Source organism: Mobula hypostoma, chromosome 1, assembly GCF_963921235.1.
Source record: "Mobula hypostoma chromosome 1, sMobHyp1.1, whole genome shotgun sequence".
Lineage (NCBI taxonomy): Eukaryota > Metazoa > Chordata > Chondrichthyes > Myliobatiformes > Myliobatidae > Mobula > Mobula hypostoma.
The window spans coordinates 77,154,246-77,177,750 of NC_086097.1; the positions used below are offsets into that span (position 1 = coordinate 77,154,246).

At 37.3% G+C, this 23,505-nt stretch overlaps 2 protein-coding genes across 4 annotated transcripts in view; one reads left to right on the forward strand and one right to left on the reverse strand.

Moving 5' to 3' along the window:
* chrm5b (cholinergic receptor, muscarinic 5b) overlaps positions 1–11,841 on the forward strand; it is a 62,126-nt gene extending 50,285 nt beyond the window's left edge. For all 3 annotated transcript variants that reach the window (XM_063051110.1, XM_063051127.1, XM_063051119.1), the window contains 4 exons: positions 1,971–2,250; positions 3,274–3,372; positions 3,798–3,912; positions 7,424–11,841. In XM_063051110.1, the coding sequence (XP_062907180.1) occupies positions 7,818–9,353 (1,536 nt within the window). In that variant the 5' untranslated portion in view covers positions 1,971–2,250; positions 3,274–3,372; positions 3,798–3,912; positions 7,424–7,817 and the 3' untranslated portion in view covers positions 9,354–11,841. The remainder of the gene's footprint in view (positions 1–1,970; positions 2,251–3,273; positions 3,373–3,797; positions 3,913–7,423) is intronic.
* Positions 11,842–12,164: 323 nt separating this feature from the next.
* zgc:194887 (uncharacterized protein LOC571819 homolog) lies at positions 12,165–15,528 on the reverse strand. Its single transcript, XM_063069484.1, has 3 exons — positions 15,394–15,528; positions 14,485–14,656; positions 12,165–14,137 (listed from the first exon to the last, which is right to left on the reverse strand). The coding sequence occupies exons 2-3, from the start codon at positions 14,642–14,644 to the stop codon at positions 13,443–13,445; spliced, it is 855 nt and encodes a 284-aa protein (XP_062925554.1). The 5' UTR covers positions 14,645–14,656; positions 15,394–15,528; the 3' UTR covers positions 12,165–13,442.
* Positions 15,529–23,505: the final 7,977 nt, after the last annotated feature.

A 23,505-nucleotide genomic window follows, 5' to 3' on the forward strand; every position in this document is an offset into this window, starting at 1 on the left:
ACTCAAAGCCTCGACTAATAAAAGCAAGCATTCCATAGCCTCTTAACCACCTCATGGACCTGTGTAGCCAGTTTCAAGGAGCTATGAACTTGGATCCCAAGATCTCTCTGTTTAGCAAAACTATTAAGGGCTGACAGTAGTGAAAACCAAAGGGAAGTTACTGGCAAGATGAGGGAAACACTGAACAATGCCAAGACCAAGGGGAACCATCAATGCTGCCCTAAGTGCCAGCTGTGTGACGGCAACAATTAAGTAAGCCTATTGGTCTAAGGAGGTGCCAGTCAATATGAGGGAAGTTAAAGTCATCCATAACAACAGCCCTGTTATTTTTCACCTTTCCAAAATCTGCTTCCCAATCTGCTCCTCAGTATCTCTGTTGCAATTGAGTCCATAGAATAGCCCAATAGAGTGACTGCTCCCTTCTTGTTTCTGACTTCTACCCGTACTGACTCAGTTGATGATCGATCCATGATGTCCTCCCTTTCTGCAGCTGTCTTACTATCCATGATTAGCAATGCAACTCCCCCATCTCTTTTCCCTCCCTGTTCCTTTTGAAACATCTAAACCCTGAAATGTCCAGCAGCCATTTATTATGTTTTTATTATTTATTTATTATCATTCTCTCTTCTCCTGTGGATAATTATCATGTCAAATATACTACTAATAGGATGGAAAGTGTAGGTCAGTAGAAGAGAACACCCCTCCAAACATTCCATAATGATCATTCAGAACATGCATGTATATCAGGATAGAAAAAAGTCTTTAGACTCAGCCAGCTCCACCACGAGCATGAGCTTCCCCATTGAAGAGGACATATTCAAAAGGTATTGCAAGAAGGTGACATCCATCATGAAGGACCCCCACTATTCAGGACATGACCTCTTCTCAATACAGGAACCCGAAGACACACACTCAATATTTTAAGAACAGCTTCTTCCCCTCTGGCATCAGATTCCTGAGTGGTCCATGAACACTATCTTGCTATGTATTAATGCCCAATCAACATGGGCAAGTTTTTCTTTTGTTTAAGGAACTTTACTTTCAACGTCTCCATTCAATACCTGAAGGCTGCCACCTTTACATTCCACAATTCCCTCTCCTCCTCTGAAGTGCACATGCGCAAAACGGGGAGAGCGCACATATGTAATACTTACACAGTTCAAGTGAACAGGACTCAACAATCTCCCATCTTTTTTATGTATATATTAAAAACATTAAATTTGAAAATAAATTTAAAGACAAATTAAATGTCCAAACAATTTGTATGTCCATTAGGATATGAGAAATAGTTCTAACTCTTGATGTTAATACAATTCTTAAGGTACCAAGTGCCTTTAACAGCACAAGAGCTAGAACTCCCTTCTTTGTGAGACAGTCAGCTAGTTGTTTCTTTGTAGTTGACCATAGCACATGATGAATTTTCAGTGCTTGGACAAGTTCTTCGATGCTGCTTATCTCTAGACGAAGCCTCTTCTCTATAACTGATTTGGTGGATTTGATGGCATCAACCAAAAAGTAATTTTGTCTGTGACACAAGTTATTTGTAGACTGTTCTTCTTTGGGTCACATGGAAAAGCTCAGAACAGAGTGTGACCAGAAAAACAGCATTGTCAATACCTTCAGACATTGCCAGGGTTTCTCCTGCCAGCATACTACTTACAACTCGGATCCTTTTTGATTCCCAATAGAGAGATGAAAATCTTCCCTCTTCTCCCATCAGTACAATAAAATGTCCCCCTTGAGTTCCTCCATCAGAAGGATTTCAGAGTGAGGCATCACTGAAGACAACAAGCCTCAGTAAGTTATCTTTTCCAAGCTGTTGAAACTTCTAGACTATTTTTTCAGATTGAATTCATGTACACTATCTTGTTTGCCTCATGTAAAGTATATACTGTGGTATTTTTTGTGCTGGATGCCAAGTTGAAGGCTTCAAACATAATGTCAGGTGTGCTCTATCTTTCCACCCATAGAATCTGACCCATCTTTCACCTACATTGCTCAGCTTCAGCTTTACTGAGGGGTGCATCCCATTGTGTGGCACGGTCGGATTCCATGCGGATTGTCTGAAGATTCCTTATGTAGCTTTCCTCGTGCAGTTGTACTGTTCTGTCAACAGCAAGGATGTCTATCCCTGCATAGCAGAATCTGTCACGTTCATCCTGTCCAACCTGAAAGACTGACTTTAGCTGAGGGATAACTGTCGTAGCAAAGTTTTGTGAGCCTCCCGATATGAAGTCATCTACAAGACAGGTAAGTATTCCAATCACATGAAATCCTGAATCTTCCAGTAAGAAACAGCTGGATCCACTTGTGACATCTTTCCATCTGTTTTTAACATTATTTCCTTCACCTTTTTATACCAGTAGAGTGATGCATTTGTTAGACCATACACACACTTTTTGAGTTTCCACAGTGTTCCTTCACTTCTGGCTTCAGGCGGTGTTGAATAAAAATGTCTTGTGACAAGTCCATTCCCTGTAAGAATGCGGATTTTATATCCACACAGTGGGGTTGTCAATGCTTTTGACATATTACCGAGAGAAGTAGTGGGAGAGACGGATGCATATGTTGGTGAATCTTTCCGGAGTTCTTCTAATTTCAGTTCCTCAAAACCTCTAACCACCCAGTGTGCTTTTGATATAATTCCTGAAGGGGTTTCTTTCGGGGTGCATACCCATCTTGTAGACACTGTCTTTTGGCCAATATCTCTGACTTCCTCGAACACACCATTATTTCTCCAACTACTGATTTTATCCTGTTTTGCGATTCAAAAGACACCTCCTTAGTTACTAGGACATCTTCAACTTGACATTTCTCAGATGGTCCAGCCTGATCTCTACTTGATTCAATATGAAGTCTGTCAACATGTGACATGTCAACTGACTCTGCAGTGCCAGTGACCGTGACTGATTCTAGGGAATTCAAGTTGTACCAACTTTTGCTTCTCCCAGTGTCTTTGCCTGCTTAACTTAAGACTTCAGCATTGTCTGAGGTACCAGTGTCTACAAATCTCACAGTTTGTCCTGTTTTAAGACTGAAACTTACATGTTGTCTTTGCACTTGTGATAATTTCTGTTCGGGCAAGTCTGTTAAGTTCCCATCTGCACTCTCTTTTACACTGTCTGTGCCACCACTGAGCAACTCTATTGAATCCCCAACTGAACTCTCTTCATCCCTGTCTGTGCTATGTGACCGTGTGCCAGGTAAATGCTTTTCATTTTTTATGTCATTCTCCATGGCATTCTGATGGTCTTCATTTTGTGCTTTATCTAGTCTAGAATGATGCACCCCCACATTTGTACCTCCGTGTCTCACGAATACCACAACTCCAACCCGACCAGTGACAACTCCTGGACCTTTCCATTCTGTACGGTATGCTGTTTTGTAATAGACTTTGTCCCCTGTGTCATATTTGTCATTTGTAGGACGGACCTGTGCCCTCAGTGCTCTTCGAATTCTCTCTGAACACTCTGCTTCAGTGAAAGTTTTCCTTGATGCATGCAGTTTTGAAATATGTTTCCTAACCCATTTACTCCTTGAAGGGCCACCTAGAGCAGGTGGTCTGTCAACCAGTATAGAGGGAAGATTTGGATTCTGACCGAACACCAATCGATATGGTCTATAGCCATATACATTGTACAAGGTGTTCTTCACCATAAGGGCCCAGTCCAGGGCTGTATTCCAATCATAGCCCTTGCTTTCCTTTACCTTCAGCATTGTTTCTGTAAGCGTTTGATTATGTCACTCCACAAGTCAGTTACTCCAAGTACTATATGCCGCTGTTGTCTTTGTTTCAGTGTTAAAGTTCTCTGCCGTATCTCTGAGGGTCTCTTTGTATTTACAATGCTACCAGCACTGAAAGGTGTGAACTATCAATGATGTGGAGGTACCATACTCCTTGCTGCAGTTCATGTAAGTCTATGGCTACTGTTTCATTGTATTCAAATGCTGGTGGCAGACCAACTGCAGGATTGGGTTTGGGTTTTCCAAACTTTTGGCATGTCTCACAGCTGTCAATTATCTGCTTTAGAATGGAAAAATAATCCGTGTTTTTGTTTCCTGAACTCCTGAGCAGCTTCTGAAGTCTACCAATTGAAGCGTGTCCAAACTTCTTGTTAAGTTCGAACAACACTTTGTATTTCTCATTCTATGGGTCATGTTTTGTGTGACAGTTAGTACTTCACTCTCACATTGGTTCTCCCTAATTCCTTCATCTGGAATGTTCACAATGTAATGTCCAGAGCTGGTGAGCTGAAGAGAGAGTGGTTGTTGAAACATTGTTATCCAGTAACTGCTCCTGCTTTCTTTAGGGAAGATTTACTCAAGAGTAATGGAATGTTCACTGGTCCCACCTCTGTTTTAATGTAACAATTTGTCTGCCCTATGTTTGTGGGTACTTTCACTTTTTTGTGGAATATACAGTATTTCCATCACCAAATTTGAATGCTTCGAAACTGGGTGTATCTGTGTTCACATCTTGTTCCAGTTTAGTTCACTTACATAGCTTTCAAGCCATTTTTCTCCACACAGTGTGTGTGTTCATGCTGTATCAATAACAGCAGATCTTAGAGATTCGATCATGAAAATCTCTGCCTGAGAAATCTCTGCATTAGTAAGTGATTACTTCACAAACAATGTGATATGGCACTCTTCTACATCTTCAGATTTGTTATATTCTTCAGTTGGACTAACTTGTTTGGTTCTGTGTCAACAATTTCTTGCCCAGTGGTAAATATTTTGATATACCAATTCCGACTACATTTCGATCTCCTACCGTACGTGTTTATTGGATTTGTGCCAGGTAATGGTACCCTTGTCTGGTCCCTCTGGGACCTACGCTTGCTATACTCTTGTTTCTTCTCAGTGAAGTATGCTGTTTTCTGACTCAAACTAATTCCGACTGTTGTCTTAGCGACCTTTTTTCCAAAAGTCCTCTTCAGTGCTGATTTCATAAATGCAAATATAAGTTTTCTGCATGCAGTTAACACTAGCTGTCTGACCTGTATGTCTAGACATGCAGTATCCAACAATTTAAAAGCTAATAGTGTCAGAAAGTTCCATTTTATATTCAATGCATGTGACTGTACTTCTGGTCAAAATCAGTACAGTACTATAATTAGCCATATTTTTAGAATTGTCTATAAATTTTGTCAAAGTCTGAATATGCCTCATAAATCCAATCCTTTTCTTCCTTAAAAACAGAGTCAACTGTATTTATTAGTATATTCATACTATCATCTTTGTTCAAGTCTTCCACCGAAATTCCCATCGCTGACTCTCTTGCTCTTCCCAAAAATGACAACACAACAGCCAAGGCTTGCTTCATCCTCTCCAGTTCCGCAACACGAGTCCATATTCCCGTTTTCATAAGGCTTGCTGTCATCAAATGCTGGCGGCATCCTATAATTGAAAACTATCCTCTGTTACCACTGTTAACACCCAAACAACAATGACACATTTTTCATTTGTTTAAGCAACTTTACTATCAACATCTCCATTCAATACCTGAAGGCTGCCACCTTTATATCCCACAATTCCCCTTCCTCCTCCCACGCACACACGCATAACAGGGGGAGTGCGCTTGCTTACTAAATACGGGGTACTTACATATTCCAAATGAACAGAACACAACGCTATGTTGCTCTCTTTTTGCACAATTTTTATACTTCTTTTTGTAACTTATAGAAATATTTTACGTACTACACTGTACTGCTGCCATAAAACAAGAGATTTCACAGTATACGTCAGTGATAATAAACCTGATTCTTATATGTACTTATTGGTATAACATATAGGTTTAAAAAGCCACTCCAAAAGCTATGAAATATAAGCTTCTCTGCACACCCAAACAATACCTATCTATCACCAAGGGGTAATAACTGTTCCTGAACCTGGAGGTGGGGATCCCAAAACTCCTGTACCTCCTTCCTGATGGCAGCAGCAAAATGAGAGCATCTGGACAGTGAAGATATAAACATCAGGATGCTCTTCATTGACTACAGGTCTGTATTCAATACTATGATCCCCACAAAACTGATCAATAGCCCCAAGACCTAAGCCTCAATACCTCCGTGTGCAACTAGTTTCTTCAATTTCCTCACTTGCAGACCCCAGTCAGTTCAGATTGGCAACAACATCTCCTCCACAATCACCATCAGTACTGATGCACCACAAGACTGTCTGCTTTTAATATAATTATTAATTTTTTTTGTATTTGCACAGTTTATTGTCTTTTGCATATTGGTTGTTTGTCGTGTTGTGGGTGGTTTTTCTTTTTTTTGTAATTTATTTTTTATTGAAGTTCATCATTAAGTCTATTGTGTTTCTTTGTATTTACTGTGAATGCCCACAAGAAAATGAATCTCGAGGTTGCAGATGGTTACATACATGTATTTTGAACTTTGAACTGATATGCCACTCACAGAATTGGTTAAAGAACAGGAAGTGACAGGAACAGTTACACTCCAGTGCAGTCTCCAGGATCAGAATCTGGTGTGTCACTGACATGCCATGAAACATGTTGCTTTGTGTCAGCAGCACAGGGCACAACATTTAAAAAAATCACGAGGTTACAATAAAAATATAAGTAAATGGTTCAACAGAGGAATGGTGATGTAGTGTCCATGGGTTCATGGACCACATAGAAATGAAATGGCAGAGGGGAAGAAGGTTTTCCTAAAACATTTTCAATGTGAGTCTTTAGGCTCCTGTGCCTCTTTCCTGATGTTAGTGATGAGAAGAGGTTTGTCCCCTATGATGAGGGACATTCAATTGCATCTAATACAAGAATTAGAAGCTAGAATAGGCCATTTGCCTGCTTCGATCTACTTGTATCCCTTAATACTTACAGTGTCCAGACATCTATAGGTCTTTGTTTTGAACACAATGAGTCCACAGCTCTCAAGTCAGATGATTCCAAAGATTCGCTACCCTCTGTGTGAAGAAATGTCTCCTTGCTTCAGCAATAAATGGTGTACCCTTTATTTTGAAACTGTGACCCCCCTTGTCCAAAATCTCTCATTGAAGGAAAACATCCTCCTTACTTTCAAAGGCCTCTAAGAATTATGAGCGTTTCACAGCCCACTCAGTCTCTTCTCATAATGACTAGTTGTCATCCCAGAAATCTGTCTGGTGAATCTTTGCTGCACTTCTATGGTGAATATATCCAATTCTAGATTACAGAATAATCATTGGGTGGACTCACCATAACCTTACTATCACATTTCTGAATGCATTTGGTTTCAATTTCTTGATTCTGCTTTCAGCAGGAAATCAGATTCATAAAGCTTGCTTTAATTAAAGGTAATGGGTATAGACCTCTTTCCACTCATGAGAAGAACTTGCTTACTTATGTTACTTCTATGGCACAATATTATTTCAGAAACAAGTTCTGCTATAAATAATTGTTATTTTTTTTTTACAGGGGCTGCACTGTATTTTATTTCACCGATGTTACAGTCATTCTGTAGTAAGTTACTACTGGCTGACCAAGGACTACTTCAAGAAAAGGAACTCAAGTTTTCATCTTAGGAAGAATCAGAAATTTGCAATTGAGATGTACTTGAAATTATATGAGTTACCCTGGTTGCTTTTCGTCAATCAGCCAAATCATTTAGAATAATTAAATCAGGTTAACTATTGGAGGTCAAGAAGCAAGTTACTTCATGAGATAAAATTAGTAACTACATGTTCTTTTCCTCAGAAGAATCAGAGGAGCAAAGGAGGAGAATGCTTGCAAAAGCAACTCTTTAGTTTTTGTCATCAGAATAGCAAGCATTGCTCTTTGCTTATTCTGGGTTTTGCGACAGTTTCAAAAAATGATGGAATCAGATCTCTTAAGGAATGGATCCATGACTGGTAACAGCTCCAATCAAGAGGAGGGTCAGAGCCTTTTGAAAGTAGTATCAATTTCCATTATTACTGCTATTGTGAGCCTTGTAACAATAGTAGGTAATATTTTAGTCATTGTTTCATTCAAAGTGAACAGCCAGCTAAAGACAGTCAATAACTATTTCCTGTTAAGTCTAGCCTGTGCTGACCTCATCATTGGAATTTTTTCAATGAATCTCTACGCCTCTTATATATTAATCGGCTCCTGGTCGCTAGGAAATTTGACGTGTGATTTGTGGCTTGCGTTGGATTACGTAGCCAGTAATGCCTCTGTCATGAATTTGCTCCTTATAAGCTTCGACCGGTATTTCTCAATCACACGGCCATTAACGTACAGGGCTAAGCGTACTCCCAGAAGGGCTGGTATCATGATTGGACTTGCATGGTTAATATCCTTTATATTGTGGGCCCCTGCAATTTTATGTTGGCAATACTTAGTTGGAAAAAGAACGGTTCCTTCGAATGAATGTCAGATACAATTTTTATCTGTACCTACTATTACCTTTGGCACGGCCATTGCTGCTTTCTACATCCCTGTGTCAGTGATGACGATATTGTATTGTCGCATCTATAAAGAGACCGAAAGACGCACTAAGGACCTGGCAGAATTGCAAGCATCAAACCTTGCCCCTGAAGATGAAGTAGTTGTTTCCAAAAGGACTCTGTTAGCATCCTGCTTTGGATGTGTAGGCCACAAGCTCACACACAGGGAAAGATCCCAAGTATCGTGGTCTTCAAACAGAAGCACAACAGTGACTCTAAGATCCACAAACATACAGAATGCCACAGATGAATGGTTAAAACGTGACAACCAAGATTCTTTTGCAAACTACCCCATGTCAGAAGATGATGAAAGGCTCACCCCAAAATCTGCCTCCTTGGCATCACAAGGACAGAATCAGAATGATGAATACCCTGGAGAGGATGACACAACTGTGTCCTTGGAAGAGCCTCCTGCGATAAATAATTATGAAAATCAAAATTATTTGGTGACCCCTGTGAAAAAACAGAAGGATAAAAAGTACATCCCTTACAAAGGTAATAAAGTAGCTGTCAAAAATAGCAGCTCCTCATCCACCTCAGACACAAGTAATGGCTGCACTGAAATAAAAGTAACACCCCGCTCAACTGCTGAACCAGAAGTTCCATATATTAGAAATATGGATCCAAATCTCAGACTGCAGATCACCAAGAGAAAACGGTTGGTTTTGATTAAAGAAAAAAAGGCAGCACAAACACTTAGCGCGATTCTACTGGCTTTCATTATCACATGGACACCGTACAATATCATGGTATTAGTCTCAACGTTCTGCTCATACTGTATCCCAACGTCACTGTGGCATCTGGGGTACTGGCTCTGTTACGTTAACAGCACAGTTAACCCCATGTGCTACGCTCTGTGTAACAAAACCTTCCGTACGACTTTCAAAATGCTGTTACTATTTCAATGGAAGCGGAAGTGAACTGTCTAGCCAGCAGCAAGTTACATCTTTAAAATATGAGATTAAAGCAGATATTGTATAGTTCTTCCAATGTTCCACCTGTAATTATTGACTACTCTTCAATAACTTTATTTGCAAAATATCGAACAGCCTCGACAGAACTTCTTCCTTATGATTAAAGAAACTGAACAGACCAAGCACTAACTGTAACCACATGGAATGAAGTCTAAGAACTGGCACTGAATTTTTTGTGGAAAATCACATGACACTGGTCACCATACCCTTGTTACTTCTCAAGCTACCTTGTCGCAATGATAAACACTTCAACATTCAAAAAGTCTATTACACCAAGCGCAAATCAGAGTGCTTAAAATTCTGAATTATAGGTCAAATAATGCCATAATGCATACCTTGTGCAGAGAAAGGATTGTTTCATTTACACTAAGGTGTCTGGTTTTTTTTGGTAACTTTTTTTTACTGCTCTTCCCTTCCTTCCTTAAAAGCAGTACCGACTGACAGGTGGGGCTTCACAGCAGTTGATATCCTACAGCTGTAAATGTGACTGAGGATCAGCAGGCCATTGCAATACTGGAAGGGGCAAAAGATGTGAACACAAGGCCAATTTAAACCACCTCACCACGTGCGCACGTGAAGTCTCTATCCAACAGAGTTGCTGGATGGTGATCAGGAAATGAAGCTCCGAGTGAATTTTCACTCCCTGCAATGTTGTAATATGAATTATAATAAACAAACGCATTTCTCAGATGTGGAGACCTCTTCCGAAAAATAGAGGGGTTCCATGTGGCAGTACTGGACCAGGTGGTTAACACAAAAACAAAATCAAAAATGCATAACAAGAGACCAACAAATTCAGTATGATAAATACAGAAAACGCCAAGAGAAACCAGAAACAGTCCAACACATTGCAGGACCCTGCAGCAGTTTAACTCAATCTGATTACTTACACAGGCACAATCAAGTGGCAAACATAATTCAGCAAAATCTTGCTTTAAACTACAAACTCATAAAATAAACCATACCTTTATTTCATAAAGTGAGACCACAGAACAACACAGCATGGAAATAGGGCCTTCGGCCCATCATATCTGCACTGACCATCAAGCACACGTTTACACTAACACTTCACTGATCCCATATTATTCTCCCATATTACCACTAACCCCCTCCAGGTTCCACCACTTACCGACCCCAGTGACAATTTAGTTTCCAATTAACCTAGGAACCTGGGTATCAGAAGTACATGCAGATACAAGGAGAATGTTGGAACTGAACCCTGGTCACTGGTCCTGCAAGGCCGTGGCACCACTATGCCACCTGTTCCACAAGGAACTCAATTACTTTGAAAGTGCTAGCTAAATGAGATATTTAAAATTTCACTTCGTCCCAAATTTGAGTTTAGTGTGCAGAATTGTATGTATTATACTAACTGGCACTGTCTGTCGAGGAAGATGCAAGGACGGGTGATACAGAATATGTAAAAGGTTGCATGGACACTAATAGAATGGTTTCCCATGTCGGGGCTGTTGTGATGCATGAACATTTTATATTTTAAACCTGGTCTGGTCTATACAAGTGTTCTGTCATATAGATAAAGATTACATCCAAAACTACAATATATTCCATTTTCCACTTCCATGAGCACAAATCAACTCAGTCAATAGTAATTACAAATGGAAATGTGCCTATAGTATATTTAGATATTGACTGACCGTCCTGCCTGTAATTTTGTCAAAATAGTTTTTTCAAACCAAAATAAAAATTAAATGCAGAAAACCTTGTTTTTTTTAATTTTGAGTTTTGTTTTGTTCAAAACAACGTTGTTAGAACCAAGATCATTGCTAAAGTAATGAATGTTTCAGTGCTTTTTGTTACCGTTAAAATACATTTGCATTGACAATGCCATTATCTTCAAAAGTATTTTATCAATTCTAGTGAACTGTAGAAAGCTTTGGCATTCATTCACATTACTTGCAAAAAGCTTTATCAAATATACTTTCTTGATGTTAGGTTCCGGAACTGTTTTCTGAAATTCCAGAGCAAATGTCCAATGCAAAATTTAATAATTTTTACTCATTAAGAGGTATGGTATATACATGCATAAAAATAATCAGATTTTGGGTTCTTGTGACTACCTGACCTTAGCAGTGGTGTCAGTAGTAAAACTGTATCTTTCTAATTTAAACAATTCTTTCTTTGTCAATCTTAAAACGCTCCATGAGGGCACTTGTTGCCTATGATCTGCTTACATGCTAACTATTGACATGGCTGTTGACAAATCCTGTATGCTGATTGCTGAACTTCTAAACACCTGTTTCATAATTTACATCTAATACTGTTATATTTATTTGGCAAACTGAATGGAAAGCCTTTGTTACAAAAGCGTCAGTATTGCAGATGTGCAGGTTTGTATATGTTTGTACAATTGTTGTATTGTTTCAATTTAATATTTTACCACAAATGTATCATATATCTTGTCAATAAAGTCAAGTTTAACATTCTCCTAATTCACAGCCATATGTGCAAAACCTACAAATAGACCTGTTTAAGATTCATTGATTTCTTCTTCATTTAAGTTTCGAAGAACAATTCTGTAAGATACTTTTTCTTTCAGTGGAAACAACTCGCCAAGAAAAAAATACAGAATTTTTTTTGCCCTGACAGTCAATCTTCTGAACCAAACATTCGTACAGTTAAACATCCACTGGAATTATCACAGCTGGGTCTCGCATCTTCAATCACTTCCAAGAAAGATATTAATAAGAATCAGGAGCTGAATAAAATCTATTTTATTCTTTTGTATAGCTTGGAAACTTAATAAAACTTATAAAATTGCATCCACTGAAAATTAGATGTTAAAATTAAATTAATTAGGGAGTCTTTCATATTCATGATTAACATTTAAAGTCTATTAAAGTGGAATAAAGATTCAGGAAATTATATACATAGTATATTTGGACTAAAACCAAACAACATATATAAAATATTTTAAATAATTACAAATATTGAACAAACCACAAATAGTTAAATAAAAGGAAACTTTCTCTTTTCTATTTTTCCATGTAGTCCTCCAATGGTCACTGGCATCAGTGGGTGATGGAGCTAACCTGGAGAGGCAGAACGTGTTGGTATTTTAAGATACACAAGTTGAGACATCCACATTTGACAATTCATGCATATAGGTTTTGGACTTACTGATGTTTAAACAGGCAAATGCTGGCGGTTCCATTCATAACTGCTGGTATTTAACGACAATCAAGCCGATGAAACAGAGAGTGTCATACATCTTAGCCAAATCATCACACACATGTATTATAACCAAATTATTTTATTCACAGAGTAAAATAAACAAATAGATTTTTAAATATTTACTTAATATCTAAATGCATATAAGAAAATTTGCCCTGGAAATAATTAAATTAATAGCACAGTTTATAGATCTGAGGAGAATTAATTTGTGCAGAGGACAAAGAATTGTTGTAATCATACATAGGTCATCTTGAAACTGTTGCTTGTTTTAATTTGCATTTTCTATACCTCTCACTGTCAGTGGGGATCTTAAGTTTGATTTTTCAATTGGGTTTCACAACTTTTTGTTGATGAGAGATATGCTCTCTTTCAAAACATTATCAATATTGCATTATATTCATCTACAGGTAATGTTTATTTATTCAGCAGATACCCTCACCCAAAGTCATTTTCCCAGATATTTCAATATTGGATACAAAATGACACTACGGCAACTTTGAATATGACACCATTTAATTTAATTTCAAGCTCTTCATTATTTTCATGCAAACAATTTCATTCTTCCATCTGAAGAGATTTGAGCTCCCACCACAAACAGAAACAATCATATTTCAAAACAACTATATTAATCACATCTTTTCCACATAAAAATTTACTCATGCAGGCAGTACGATGCTGTAGAGCGAATTACTAATCCAATTTGCTCAATTACATTGGACATGTTCTTTTACCAATCTTTCTGGTAAATAAGCCCAACGTGCACTTATTCAAAAAAAAATCAATGAATTGTTGAACTTACAAATGAGTTATTAGATTTATTTTCACTTAATTTTTGCACCATAGTTACAGCTCATCACGCGAGGTACTGCTGCATTTGACTTCCCTGTTTTTAGGCTTTACCATCATCCATGCATACTTGCACAGGTTATCTTTATTACAATCATTCTGCCAGTAAATAACATTTTTTCTGTTGAGATTGGCTCCAGCACAGGCATTATACCACCATCCTCCACCTGGTATCCCATTGAGTTCCAGTTTGGCACAATTTCGATAATAGTTGTCATTATCACTATCTTTTGTGGTGAATTTTTGGTTGTCGTGAATATAAGCTTCTGTATCTTTCGTCAAAGCATCAGTTGCAGTTCCACGATAAAGACCAAGTCTAATTTTATATCTGGATTCTTCGTCTTCAATGAAAAATGGGTCATATTCTCCCCACTTCACCTCTCCATTCATGTTGACTAATTTGATTCCCAAACTATATTCATTTGACCTGCTAGTGATTCTATGCATTAACTCATTGCCCAACCAATGATCACCATTAATAAAGCCAAATCCTTGCTTGTAGTCCTGCCACGTTCTGTCAAAGTCCAATGAGCTATTAACAGTGATGTGCTGGATTACAGTCCACCCACCATCTGCACTGTGCATGTCACAGTAAACAACAATATGATCCTTCATTAACTGAATGACATAGAGGCCATCTTCAGCTTTGCTTTCTGACTGCTGAAAAATCTCATAACAGTCACTTGGAAAACCTGCACAACACAAAATGATTAGTACAACAATCAGTTGAGAAATTTTACATTTTTCATCTAGCAAAAATTCATTGGAAGAAAAGGAAAATGGACAATTTGTGAAACAAGTAGTCAGACATGTAACCGCATTAAACAAGGCCTTTTTTTGCAGGTGCTGATTTCTGTGGTTTATTCTGTGTTAATATAACATTAATACTAATTCTTACATCCCAATAGCTCTACTCTCTTGCTGCATTGTATTTTACTGCGGTAAAAGTACAAAAAAGGTATATATTGATCCACACAACTATAATTATTGCCTCACAAGGACATATACAACATCCACCCTGAAGCTAATTCAGACTTACCGCCTTGCTGTCTCAAATTGATGATATGAGCATAATCTTTAGAAGTTAAAAGATGTGCATTTCTGAGTTCCAATGATGATTCAGTGCTTATCAAGGTGGTACACTTCAGCAACATCAAAAGAGTAATGGTGAAAAGGCTCCTCAAATTCATCACTAACATTGCGCTTGAATTCTTGGGAAAAAAAAGTAAGGTTAAAAAAAAGATTACATGAACCTTGTGTCAAAAATATGAATTAAACAATTTCCTATCCATACATTGTTGCCCCAGTGTACATGATCACTTTAAACTGGAGCACACTGGTTGGCAACATAAAGGTAACAGCTTTGGCCTCACCACCAGATGGTTTCAAACAGAGACTAGAAGCTATTTGTCAGTCCAGATTAATTGCTATAATTCTGATGAGATTCTTTTGTTCTGGCAAGAGTTCCTATGTAAAAGGCTTCATGGATCACCACATCAACTTTGGACGATAGGTACAAATTGATGTCTCACTTTGAGACTCTATCCAAGCAACTGGCTGGTAATAATCAATTTTTTTGGCATTGATTGTACAGAAACTGGCAGTGAATATAGAGAAATCATTACAGTGAAATAATCTATCAATTTAATGGAAATATGCAAAGAGTAAAAATTATTAAACTGTATAATTATTAACTCATTTATTCTAAGGTTTCAACTGGTACACTAATAATTGGTTCAGTTGTGTGAATTTAATCACTCAGATACAAATACTTCTACATACCATGCTTTTGTACGCATTCTGTGTGTAAATATCTACAGTATACAGTTTAGTTATCTATTGTTAAAGTGCCAATTACTTTAAGATCCTACTTTTTTAAACTGGTCCTCCAATCTAGTTCTAACAACCTAGATATTAACAGGAAACATATGAATGTATCAGAACCTACCTTTCAATGTGAAGTAAATTCAGTTATACACACATGGCAAATCTCATCACAGCAGAAAGAATATATGTGAAGGAACTTGTCAGTACCTATTCATACCTTATTGTACTCTGGGAAGTGCTGACATTTCAGTTCAATGTACAATTAATTCTCATTAGCTAGGGTGCGTTCAGTAACCAAAGTCTAACATGACAAGTTTACAGGATTTCAATTGCTATCTGTGCACTTTGAACTAGATTTGTGAAGAAAAGAATGTGTATAATAAAATACAATAGCTTTCTTGACCTCTGAGTATTCCGCAGTCAATGCCATTTTTCAAGGGAGGGCCACCGCCATAGTAAGGGAGATGGATTGGTCTCTATCAGCTTTGGACATCTGGACACTGCAATTTTTTCCCATTCTCCTTTACAAAACTACTCAAGCTCTGTCAGATTGCATGGGGATCATGAGTGAACAGCTCTTTTCAAGCCCAGCCACAAATTCTCAATTGGATTGAGGTCTGGGATCTGACTTGGCCACTCCAGGACATTAGCTTTCATGTTTTTAAGCCATTCCTGTGTAGCTTTGGCTTTAGGCTTGGGGTCATTGTCTCGCTGGAAAACAAATCTTCTCCCAAGTCACTGTTCTCTTGCAGACTGCATCGGGTTTTCCTCCAGGATTTCCCTGTATTTGCTGCATTCACTTTGCCCTCTACGTTCACAAGCCTTCCAAATTATTCTTATGTCTTATGGTCCTACCTTGTTTAGCAGCCTCATGTGAGGCACATCAAAGGCCTTCAGAAAATCCAAGTAAACAACTTCCACTGATTTCTCCCTACATTCCCAATTTCGCTCTAGATTCTAATTTATCTATATGGTGGGGGGGGGGGGACTTAGAACCAAGTGATGTTCCAGCCTGGTCGAAGAAAAAGAAATAGCTTTGGCTTAATGGACCACTCAAAAAACAAAGAGCATCTCTGAAAGGACAGCATAACCGCAATACCGCCATGAAATATTCAATTCAGTGTTGGGCATTAGTGCCTGCAGTACACATTCCTCTTGAGAAAAAGTTTCAAATGTCACATTTAATCATTTTAAAGAGGAAAGTGGAGTTTTCCTCCTCTGCATTTAGATATTCTAGGCTTTATAAAGGACGGACCAAAGGATGCCTCATGTTAAGACTTATTAGTTAGCACATCTGTGAGCATGACAATTCTACTTGCTTGCTAATGGGAATGCTGCTCCTGAGGCCAAAGTGCAATAAGGACTTGTCAGAACACAACATAGCACCACTGGGTTTATAAGTAAAGTAAAGATATAATACTTGGCCTGCATCATGACTTTCCTGTTAGTGGGAGATGTCAGTCGCTAAACTTTTAAACTATAAGATCATGACAGCTAGCAATAATACATATCTCTGCTAGAGGATATAGGGCTCACGTGCAAGGGTTAAGTTCGAAGTAAATTTATTGTCAAAGTACATATTTGTTGCCATATACTACCCTGAGATTCATTTTCAAAGAAACACAACAGAATCAATGAAAAACTGCACACAAGGACACACAAACAACCAATGTGCAAAAGAATTGTGCAAGTACAAAAAAGGAGACAAAAACAAAATAATAATAAATAAATAATAAATATTGAGAACATGAGTTGAAAAGTCCTTGAAAGTGAGTCCACAGGTTGTGGAACTAGTTCAGTGTTCGGGTGAGTGAAGTTAGCCATTCTAGTTCAACAGCATGGTAGTTGAATGGTAATACAGTAACTGTTCCTGAGCCTGGTATCGTGGGACCTAGGGATCCTGTACCTCAGCAAGTGGCCATCAGCAAAAACAAAGCATGGACTGGTTGGTGGGGATTCTCAATGATGGATTCTGCTTTTCTACTACAGCGCTCCAGTGCAAGGAACTTAACCAATTTTGGTTGGAGAATCTGGACACTGGGACAGAACCTCAAACAGGAAGCACCAGTCAAAATATCTAATGCCAAATAAAGTCTAGAATGTGAAATAAACAAAAGTTGGTTTAAGAGAGATGGATAACCAGCATGACGGAACATTAGCTGGTCCTCCTCCCTCACAGATCCAGTGACTGGAATTTGATCCTGATCTTTGTGCTGTCTGGGTAGAGTTTGTAAATTTCTCCTTGCACCCATACAGAATCCTGTCAGGTACTCCAGTTTATTTCCAAGTTCAAGGAGGTGGTACTAAATTGACTTGGCTACTGTAAATTACTCCTTAATGCAGGTTGAAGCAAACTATATAATTGGAACTGATGGGCAGGTGACAAAAAATAAATTGGAGGCTAAAGGGAAATAAGAGGGAGAATGTGTCTAATACAACTCTTTTGCTGGGAGCTCACATTGATTGATTGCTCAAATGTCCTTCAGTATTGTCATAGAGTAGGTTACATTAAGGAAGACAGTACAATTAAAATCTGAAGGGGCAATCTAACAGATGGGGAAGTTAATTTTCAGTACTGCAGAAGATGCTTGGTATGTCCAAAGCTTACCATGTCCAAAGGTCACTGCAACAATGAACCTGCTATTTCACCTTTGAACGTGATGCTTCAGGGTGAGCATACCATTTTGAACAGCAACTTCTGGATTCCTTTGTTAAAGTAAGCATGTATTGTCACCATCCATGTCTAAGTTATACTTTATTAATAGCAAACCTTCAATCACAGCATCGCCTATGATGTGATTGTCATAGAAAATACATGCCACAGTGCCACATAAAGGCAAAAATGATACAATTACAGATATGAATATCATGGCGCATCGCCTCCACCTACTGATATAACATGAGATAAATGAAGGGTAGAATATAAGGAAAAATAATTACAAAGCACAATGAAGATATCAAGTAAACAAAATCACTGCACAATCTTTTCTTCACATTGTCCCACTTAGGCAAATAAGCAATGACATAGGTCGAGGATGTCAATCTATAAAGTAGTTTTAATAAATCATAATGCAATAATTTACTTGCAAAGAAACAGTCTCACCCAAAAATTTAGTTTGGTAAAATAATTAACCTGCAGTTAATTTCCTAAAAATTGCATTCATTGAATTTTTCTGTTGTTTGAAGAGGTAAAAACTTTGTGTTTTCCTGGAAAATAATCTAAAGTTTCACAAATTTACAACTGATTTCTTCAGGAATATTTAGTAATGATTGTAATTATAAGATATTTTAAAATAATTTTCATTCCCTTCTATGCTTCAGCTAATACCATCACTCAATATGGCACATAACAATATAGGTCAATAAAGTTCTTTACCTCAGCTGAGTTAACCAATAATAATAGTTCAGAGGGAAAGCCTATTAGTTATCCATTGATTTTGTATAAGGTCATATCAAGCTAAAGAATCCATACCCTCTCTGGATATGCTAAGTTACTAACCAGCCTGGCGGTGGGAAGAGAAAATTATTTAATAAAGTAGATAAAGCCATAGAAAACCATTTGTACAATGACAAAATTGTTCAAAGGTTAAAGCCTACAAACAGAAATTCAAGAAAAGACTAAAATATTATAGCCTATAAAAAATGAAATTATAAAATTTGCCTGGTGGCCGCTGATGGAGTAACAGCTCTCTGCTGGTGCTCCCAACTTACTTACTTTTGTCTCCAACATTTTGAAATCCTACTGCTAGACAGGTTATTATATTACTATGACTACCAAAGAAGCTTTGGAAGCTATTACAGGCTCAATTCAAAAGCTTACTGAGGAGTTTCAACAGCTCAGAAAAGAAGCGTCGGCTGACTCGCAACAAATCAGCACTGAAATTAAACAAATAGGGACGAAATTAGACGATATTCAAGCGACTCTAACCAAGCATGACAAGAAAATAAAGGAAAATGAGGATGGATGAGAAAATGGATGATTTGCAAAAGCTGTATGACAAACAATCCAAGTCCAACGAAATACTGAGAGAGAAGATTATTGATTTGGAAAACAGAAGTAGGAGAGACAACTTACGAAACTTGGGACTTAAAGAGCAAACTGAAGGAGATAATCCTAAAGAATTCTTTGCAAACCTTTTGATGGAATTATTCCCTGATATAATAAAGTTTCTGTCTTTGATTGATCGTGCTCACAGATCACCTATCTATGGATCAAGTTCAAAATCAAAACCAAGATCTAGAGCGCTCTAGGTTACTCCAAGGGGAACTGACCAGACAAACCAGCAGCCCACACTCAACCCCAAGGCTACTTATATTCCAAGCCCCAAGATGGAAATCAGGTGCCTATGATTAACTCAAACAAGGGACAGCTGGAAGACCCGGAGTCCTGAGTCCACAGACCGGACCGTGAACTGGAATGCGGACTTCACGGACCGGACCATGACAGTCTAAGCTTTTTTTTATCTGTATATTATTTAGTCTTGGTTGGAACAGTAAATAATCTTGAGTTCTCTGAAGCTGTTCGAACAGGCTTTCTAAGGGGATGTTTTCAGTGGGGGTAAATAGCGGTTGTTCTTTGACCAATTTTCTTTCTTTGGGAGGAGGGAGAGGTATGGGGAGTTCTTTATTCTTGAAGCTGATTTGGGAATCTAATCAATTCTGTTGTTTAGCTAATATATCTCAAGATTTATTAAAGTTGCTGGTGAACGCAGCAGGCCAAGCAGCATCTATAGGAAGAGGCACAGTCGACGACGTCGACTGCGCCTCTTCCTATAGATGCTGCTTGGCCTGCTGCGTTCACCAGCAACTTTGATGTATGTTGCTTGAATTTCCAGCATCTGCAGAATTCCTGTTGTTCAAGATTTATTATTTAGGTTTAGTACACATTTCTCTGATTGCTACTTTAAACTTTCTTATAAATAGTTTTTAAATGGATCAAAGTATTAATTTACTTAGTTTTAACGTGAAAGGGCTAAATCACCCCATGAAAAGAAATAAGATTTCTGCCTGTATTAAAAAACTTAAGGTACCAATTGTTTTTGTTCAAGAAACCCATGTACGTAAGTGTGACAATTCACGCCTTTTTATCGATGAAGATGGTCTCATCTCCATTCATTGTTTCAGGTCAAAGCCAGAGCAGTTTCGATCTTTATAGATAATAAAGTTCCCTTTGTTCAACATAAAGTAATTTCTGATACTAATGGGCATATTGTTATAGTATCAGGGAAGCTAAGGAACAAACTAATGATATTTGCCAATGTGTATGCTCCGAATATAGATGATCCAGGTCTTTCTGAGCGTTTTTTTCCCCATTTTTGCTAGATCTAAGACTGCTCATTGGTGATGGGTGGAGACTTTAATTGTTGCTTAAATCCAGCTTTAGATCGTTCATCTTCTAAACTAATGATACCAAGTAAATCAGATGTGTTTATTAAATCTTTTTTAATGAAATGTGGTATTGTTGATGCTTGGTGTTTTTTTTTCATCCAATAGACAAGGATTATTTGTTTTTCTCTCATGTCCATTATACATATTCCAGGATTGATTATTTTTTATTGATAGCAAAATGATTCCATCAGTTCAATCCTGTGAATATAAAGAGATTGCTGTCTCAGTTCACGCTCCTGTGCTCCTATCTTTAAGTATCCCTGGTCTTCTTCAAACAAAGAGGTTTTGGCGATTTAATTTAACTTTATTATCTGATAAAGATTTTTTAAGGTTTATGGAGAGACAAATTACTCTTTTTTTTAAGAGAATACATTAGAGGAGACATCTAATCTTATCAGATGGGATGCCATTAAGGCATATATTACAGGACAAATTATTTCTTATTCAAAAAGATTCAAAAGATTCAAAGATTCAAAAAACGTTATTGTCATTCTAACTGTACATCAGCTCTGCAGGGCAGAATGAGAGCATTTCTCAGGAGCAGTGCAATCATAACATAACAAACACAATGCTAAATAATAAACATAACAATAAATAGTAAAACACAACAGCCACATGTCAGTTAAAATCAAGTTATAAGTGTCCAGTGCAAGTTAAAAGTGTCCAAAGCAGAGTCAGGTAGAGCAGCTATTTAGCAGTCTGACTGCCTGTGGGAGGAAGCTGTTTAGTAACCTTGTGGTTTTAGTATATTATACTGCAAGTATTAAGAAAAAAGCTAATAAAGAGAGAAGTGATTTAGCTAATCAGCTGAAACAATTAAACCAAGAGTATGCCTTGGCTCCAGAACCTGCCTTATATAAAAGACATGTTGAAACTAAAACTAAATATGATCTCCTTTTAACCTATCCAATTGAAACGCAACTCCTAAAAGATAAAAGTCAATTTTATATTCATGGAGATAATTCAGGTAAATTATTGGCTGATCAAATTAAAACCTTTATAGCTGAACAGCAGATTAAAGAAATATGCAAAGCTAATTGTGATAGGACAACTGATTATTTAGAAATAAATGATACTTTTAGAGAATTTTATTCTAAACTCTATAGTTCTGAATCTTCTAAAGATAACACTGTAATGAACAATTCTTTAGACCAACTAAACATTCCTACAATTTCTGCCGACAACAGAAAGTTGTTGGAACAACCTATTTCTTTTGAGGAAATTGTTGAGGCTGTGCCCTCATTACATTTGAGGAAAGCTCCGGGTCCAGATAGGTTTTCTGGAGAGTTTTACAAGATCTTTTCCTCACTGCTTATACCTCATTTACGTTCAATATTTTTCGGATTCGTTCAAGTCGGGCAGACTCCCTCAATCTTCTTATGAGGCTTCTATTTCGCGTATCCTTAAAAAGAATAAGGATCCAACTGAATGCTCTTCTTATAGACCAATTTCTTTACTTAATGTTGATACTAAGATCCTATCTAAAGTTTTGGCCCATAGTATTGAAAATATTTTACCATCTTTCATTTCCGATAACCAAACTGGATTTGTCAAAAATCAATATTCTCACTTTAATATTTGTTGGTTATTAAATATTATTTATTCTCCTTCTAACATGATATCGGAACGTGTGGTATCCCGAGATGCTGAGAAAGCTTTCGCCAGAGTTGAATGGAATTATTTATTTAAAACTTTAGAAAAATTCAATCTTGGACCCGTTTTCATTCAATGGATTAAATTACCTTATTTAGCTCATTCTGCTAATTCTCATAATTCCAAAACATTTAAACTTCAGTGTGGCACTAGACAAGGCTGTCTGTTGAGCCTTTGGCTTTTTGATCTGGCCTTAGAACCTTTAGCCATTTCCTTTTGAGAATCTAATTATATCACCGGTATTTTAAGGAGCGATACTATTCACAAAGTCTTGCTGTACGCTGATGATCTGCTGCTATTTATTTCCAATGTTCAGACTTCGTTATCCCATGCGCTTCCTTTACTCTTCTGTTTTAGCCAGTTCTCAGGTTATAAATTAAACCTACATGAAAGAGAACTTTTCCCTTTGAATAATTTGATACCAACAAATTCTAACCTTCCTTTTCAAATTGTAAGAAACCAATTTACCTGCTTAGGTGTAACAATTACTAAAAACTATAAGCGCCTATTTAAAGAAAATTTTCTTATCCTATTGAATCACGTAAAAAGGATACTATCAAATTGGTCGCCTCTTTCGTTATCGCTGATTGGCTGAATTAACTCTATATGAATATATTTCCTAAATTTATATACCTTTTTTAGGCATTTCATGTTTTTATTCCTAAATCTTTCTTTCATTCTCTTGACTCTATTATAGCCTTTTATATATGAAAGAATAAGTGTTCTAGATTAAATAAAATTCATCTTCAGAAAGATAAAAAATATGGAGGATCAGCCTTACCAAACTTTAGATTTTATTATTGGGCAGTTAATATAAGAAATCTTACATTTTGGTTATATTATATTAGTCGTGAGGATTGCCTGATGTGGGTTTTTTTAGAAGCTAACTCTGTTAATAAATTTTCTATTATTTCTCTTCTTGGATCCTCACTTCCTTTGTCTCTGAGTAAATTAATTGATAATCTGGTAGTTAAACACACTATGAGAATTTGGATACAATTCTGAAAATACTTTGGCTTACTAAGGTTCTCTCTTTTAAGTCCCATTTTTTCTAATTAATTTTTTAAACCCTTTATGATTGATGTGGCTTTTAAAGAATGGAATAGATAAGGTATTAAAGTGCTTTCAGGACTTGTTTGTAGAGGGAAGTCTCTTTTTGCTTGAACACCTATCAACTAAATATAGTTTACCC